The sequence below is a fragment of the Dendrobates tinctorius genome, unplaced genomic scaffold, assembly GCF_039654945.1.
Source record: "Dendrobates tinctorius isolate UK_male_01 unplaced genomic scaffold, ASM3965494v1 ptg000151l, whole genome shotgun sequence".
NCBI lineage: Eukaryota > Metazoa > Chordata > Amphibia > Anura > Dendrobatidae > Dendrobates > Dendrobates tinctorius.
The window spans coordinates 19,798,195-19,803,919 of NW_027361818.1; the positions used below are offsets into that span (position 1 = coordinate 19,798,195).

The 5,725-nt window shown below is 42.8% G+C and overlaps 1 protein-coding gene across 1 annotated transcript; it reads right to left on the reverse strand.

The window, feature by feature from the left end:
* Positions 1–4,254: 4,254 nt before the first annotated feature.
* On the reverse strand, positions 4,255–5,016 carry LOC141049961 (olfactory receptor 11L1-like). Its single transcript, XM_073546804.1, has one exon. The coding sequence runs from the start codon at positions 5,014–5,016 to the stop codon at positions 4,255–4,257; it is 762 nt and encodes a 253-aa protein (XP_073402905.1).
* Between the last annotated feature and the right edge of the window lie 709 nt (positions 5,017–5,725).

Here is a 5,725-nt window from a genome sequence, read left to right on the forward strand (position 1 = left end):
AAAGAGAGGGGGAGGGAGAGAGGAGAAGACGGAGGGGGCACGGAAATGCATGTTATGTATGCTAACCCTACATGTGCTGGACAAAAATTAATGACATATGTGTCAAAGAGGCCTTTACAGATTCAAAAATTACATGCACATCCATCTATCAGATGAAAAAAATATATATATAGTTAGAAGCAGACTTAGTGTGATCACAAATACATATCCTTCTATTCATATTAAGTCCTCATTCCAAATGCTTCTTGAATTGATCCGCCAGGTGCATGGTCATATGTCATTTCAGACAAGATAATAATTTTGTCACGTAGATCCTCTGCCACATGTTGTTAAGATCTCGATTAACATCTCCACTCCAATATATCGAATGATATAAATCACATTATCTAAAGCCAGACAAGTAACAAATAAAATAAGTGCAAGGTCCAAAACACACACAGAATAAAAACATAGATGTAAGTTAAAAAAGAGAGAGAGATACCGATCTAGGGATGGCAGGCAGAAATAAATGTATATACAGATCATAAAAATGGCGCAAAACTAAGTGATTCGTTAAGCCCATGTGGCGTCATGGTCTCTAGGACTGTGATCCACCTACATTCCTTCTGCGCGAGAAGGCGTTTATTGTCACCGCCTCTAATTCCGCTATTTATATGTTGAATGCCCCTTACCAGGAAGGATTTGGGGTTGCAATTGTGCACTAATTTATAGTGCCTAGGTATAGTTTTAAGTTGTGTCAGGTCAGTTACTGTCTTGGATGCAAGGATGTCACGGACATGTTCCCGGACGTGCAATTTTATTTGGCGACTCGTTAAGCCGCCATAGATTTTTGGACACCCACATGTCGCATAATAGGTAACTTGAGCAGTGTTACAAGTTATATGTTGTCTAATAGAGTAGGTTTTTATTCCATCAGCAGATTGAAATGATGATGTCCGCATGACATTCTTGCATGCCACGCAATTGCCACAGGGAAAACATCCTAAAGGGGGGCCACGAGAATCAAAAAGATTTTTGATATGTGGGACGTAATGTAAGCGTACCAGCATATCCCCTAAGTTGGGACTTCTATGATATGTCATGAGTGGATACTCAGAAATTATATTAGCCAATGAAGATTCTGTCTTCAGTATGTTCCAATGTTTGGTGAGCATATTCCTCATTTGGTTCCATCCCCCATTAAAGGTAGAGATGAACCTGACATTACCCTGCTGTTGTTGCATTTTCTTCCTAATATTTGGTTGTGGAAGGGCCAGCCGATTTGTTTTTCTTGCTCTATCAAAGCCCTTTTTTACACAACGTCGACTATAGCCCCGTTTAAGAAAACGGTCTCTAAGTTCCCCAGCTTGGCTCAAAAAAGTATCTTCTGAAGAGCAGATTCGTCTAATTCGTAAGAACTGGCCAACTGGAATGGCCTTGAAAGTTGCCCATGGGTGGCAGGATCCAGCATGGAGGAGTGAATTAACCGAGGTGGGCTTCCTGTATACATCAGTCTGCAGGCTGGAAAGAGGGTCCACCTGAAACTTGATGTCCAGGAAATGCACCTTGGAGTTACTATAAGTGTAGGTAAGTTTAATGTTATAACCATTGTTATTCAAGCTCTCCATAAATTCCTTAAGGTGTTGTTGTGAACCCTGCCACACCATGAGCAAATCATCAATGTATCGCAGCCAGCACTGCACATGGTCAACGGCCCGCCCCCCCTCCCCCGCAAAAACCTCCCGCTCCCAGTATCCCAGGAAGAGGCCAGCGAAAGAAGGGGTGCAGGGTGTGCCCATGGCAGTGCCGCACTGCTGTGGATAAAAAAACGTCCCTGAAAACAAGAAAATTGTATGTAAGAACGTATTAAAGCAATTCCAAAGCTAGATCACATACAAGGCCATCCCAGCTGCTGCTCCTCAAAAAGAACCTGCAGGCATCAATGCCATCTTGATGGCGAATACATGTGTATAACGTGGAAAATATTGTCCACCATTTAAAATGGGCAAAGCGCGGGGCAAGGAACGGGGAACTGGACGTGATGGTGATGATGCATGCATAGGCCGAAGCCAAGGGCAAGCTTAAATCGTGCCACAACAAACACCACCTCTTCTCGCCCAACCTTCCTGTACCAATTACTAGGGGACTGCAGCACACCACTATTAAACCCAAAGCAGTGCCAAAAGGTTCTTGGTTGGATAGCAGATAAAGCAGTCATTTTGCCACCACATTGTCAAGTCTCAGTAGCCATGAGTCTGGACCACATATTCCTCACCTTGATCTTCCTTCCTCCCACCATGACAAGTGCCCAGAGACAAATAATCCCAAGCTTGGACACTCCGAAGAGCTGTTCACTTTTCCATTTATAGATTTTGCCTCTTGCCCAATCCATGTGAAGTGGGGGAAGAGGAGATTTCATGTAGCGATGCCCAAATATTTGAGCAGCCACGGTCACACATAGGTGACGGTGAGAAAGTGTCACAAGAGTTGGACGATGATGAGATACAATTGCCAGAAAGTCAGGAGGAGAACAAGGGTGAGGAAGTGGAAGATGAGGTGGTGGATGATATAGTAACTGACCCAAGCAGGCAGGAGAACATGCAGAGTGAGGACAGCAGCACACAGGGCGAGGGAGGTGTAGCACCTCAACAGGCAGGAAGAAGCAGTGTGGGGGCTGCAGAAAGAAGGCGGGCAACCATTTCTCATAACACCAACACGATGGAAGTTGTCAGTCCAACTGTTAGGTCTTCCCAAGTCTGGTTGTTTTTTAACGACTATGCCAATAACCCAAAAAAGTCATTTGCACCACCTGCCAGAACAGCATCAGCAAGGGTAGCAAAACTACCAGCCTGACCACCACCAGCATCATCAGGCACATGGCAGCAAAGCTTCCGACTTTGTGGGCTGAACCCCGGGGTCCAGGAACAGTGTCTACTGGTGACACCACTGCTTCTTCTGCTGTTGTGCGTGCAAGCCAATTCCCTGTCCATAGTGCATGCAAAGATGCCTCCTATCCTGCACCTGTCATTGCAAACATTCAACTAGCACTATCATCAAGCATGTCCACGTCCTTTTCCCAGTGCAGCATTCAGTTGTCCATATCCTAGTTCTTGGAACGCAAGCACAAATGCACAGCCAATGCCCCACTGGCCACCCTACCAAATTCACTCATTTCGCGACTGCTTGCGTTCGAAATACTGCCTTTTCAGCTTGTGGAGATGGAAGCTTTCCACAACCTGATGGCGGCGGCCGTTCCTCGGTACTTGATCCCAAGCTGCCACTATTTGCCCGGTTTGCAGTACTTGCATTACATAAGCATGTGTCCCACAACATTAGCTGTGCCCTCAACAATGTAGTTACTGGGAAAGTCCACCTAACCATGGACATGTGGACAAGTGCCTGACCTTAGGATGGAACACATCCTCCTCATGATGATGAGGATTGGGATTGCGGGCCCTAGGTCAATCAGGGGTGCCCTCACAGTCTACAGCTCCTGCACCTTATTCTCCTCCTCCTCTTCAGCCTCCATCTCCAAAATGATTATATCAGTCACAAGCTGGAAGCACTGCAGCACTGCCTCAGCCAAGCGGCAACAGGCTGTCCTGAAGCTAATATGCTTAATTGACAAAACACACAATGCTGAAGAGTTGTGGATAGTGCTGAAAGAGCAGGCAGATCTGTGGCTGACACTGCTGAGCCTAAAGCAATCTAAGTGTGATGCAGCAGCAAAAAAGTCAAACAGAATTCTAGGATAAATTAAGAGAAGCATAGTGTCTAGATCATGTGATGTAATTATCCCCCTCTACTCCTCCTTGGTCAGACCTCATCTGAAATACTGTGCTCGGTCCTGGCACCAGATTTGAAAAAGATATTGAAAAACTGGAGCAAGTTTAGAGAAGAGCGACCATGATGGTGAGCGGACTGCAAAGTATATTTCACTACAGAATTTTAAAGCAAATGTTTAGCTTGCAGAAGAAAAGGCTTAAAATGTGTCTGCAAATATCTAAAGGGCGGTCACAGTGTAGAGGGATCATCCTTATTCTCATTTCCACATCGAAACACAAGAAGCAATGGAATGAAACTGAAAGGGAGAAGACATAGATTAGATATTAGAAAAAATGTTTTGATTAATGAGTGGAACAGGCTACCACGAGAGGTGGTGAATATTCCTGCAACAGATGTCTTCAAACAGAGGCTGGACAGACATTTGTCTGAGATGGGCTAGTGAATCCTGCATTGTGCAGAGGATGGGACACGATGTCCAACTCTAACATTCTATGATTTTATGATTCTAAATTTATGTTTATGAAAAGCTTTTGTAAAGTCCTTGTTCCTCAGAGTGTATATAATAGGGTTGAGCAGTGGGGTCAGCACAGTATAAATCAGAGATAAGACCTTGCTCAAGGTCTGGGTTTGTCCATTGGTTGGAAACATATAAACAGTAATTAGTGTCCCATAAAGCATGGAAACCACAGTGAGGTGGGAGCTGCAGGTGGAGAAGGATTTATGTCTACCGGTGGTGGACGGGATCTTCATAATAGTGACAACAATATACACATAGGACATCCCAATTATTAGAAAAGGGCAAACTACATTTAAAACACCAATGATAAGAATCTGTATATGGATTCTGGATGTATCAGAGCAAGAGAGCTGCAAAATAGGTTCTAAATCACAGTAGAAATGGTCAATAACGTGAGGTCCACAGTAATACAGATCATACATAGAGATCATAAGCAACAACATCACTGTAAGACCAACCAACCAAATGATAGTTACAGATGCCGCACAAAACATGTGATTCATGATGGCTTTATATCGGAGGGGATTACAGATGGCCAGATAACGATCATAGGACATCACCGAGAGTAGAAGACATTCTGAGGACTCCGACATAACAAGGAAAGAAAACTGGAAGATGCAACCAATGAGAGTCACAGAGCTTCCCCCATACAGTACAGTGAGAAGAAGGGTGGGCACGATGTCTGTCGTCAGCAGGATGTCACACAATGACAGCTGAGTAATGAAGAAGTACATGGGGGACTGGAGGGTGTTACTCAGAAGAAATAGAACGATGATTAGAAGATTTCCTGAAATGGTAGCCCAGTAAATGAAAATCATTAATGAGAAGAGCGGGATGCTGAAATTTTGAAGATCGGAAAATCCAAGTAGATTAACTGAGGTCACATTATTTGTAAATGCAGTCTGGGGGAAAAATTAATGAATTACTTCATTGGAAGATTTTTGCTAACATTTTCCATAATATTATTAATCTTTCTCACCGTTTTCTCACATTCCATCCAACAGTCGAGACTAAACTTGCAAAATCCATGAAGTCTTTTAATAGGAGTGTGACTTAGGGCTTTACATTGTCTTTTTAAGTTATATACATATTTTATGTCAGCTCAAATAAATGTATTAAATGAAAATAAGGATAGGAAAATAGCAATGTCAACTAAAATAAGTAGAACCCTTCTCTTACCAAGCAAGGGGAAATAAAAAATAAACTTAACTTTTATCCTTCAGGAATGTAAGACCAGACTCACATGAGCTACTGCTAAGTTGTCCTTTTCTGCGTCCATGTGATGTAATATTTATTTAGCCTTATAATATTGGAACAATTTGTTAATAAATGTATAAATAAGATATTTAAATAATTTGTAAACATTAATGTGACAGGATAAGTGGGTATAACAGTCATTTTCCGTGTATCCAGTAATCCAGCTACATTTATAGAGCATCTTCT

Bases quoted from the DNA above. Each gene is read 5' to 3' on its own strand.
- LOC141049961 (XM_073546804.1), bottom strand. From the start codon at position 5,016: ATGTACTTCTTCATTACTCAGCTGTCATTGTGTGACATCCTGCTGACG.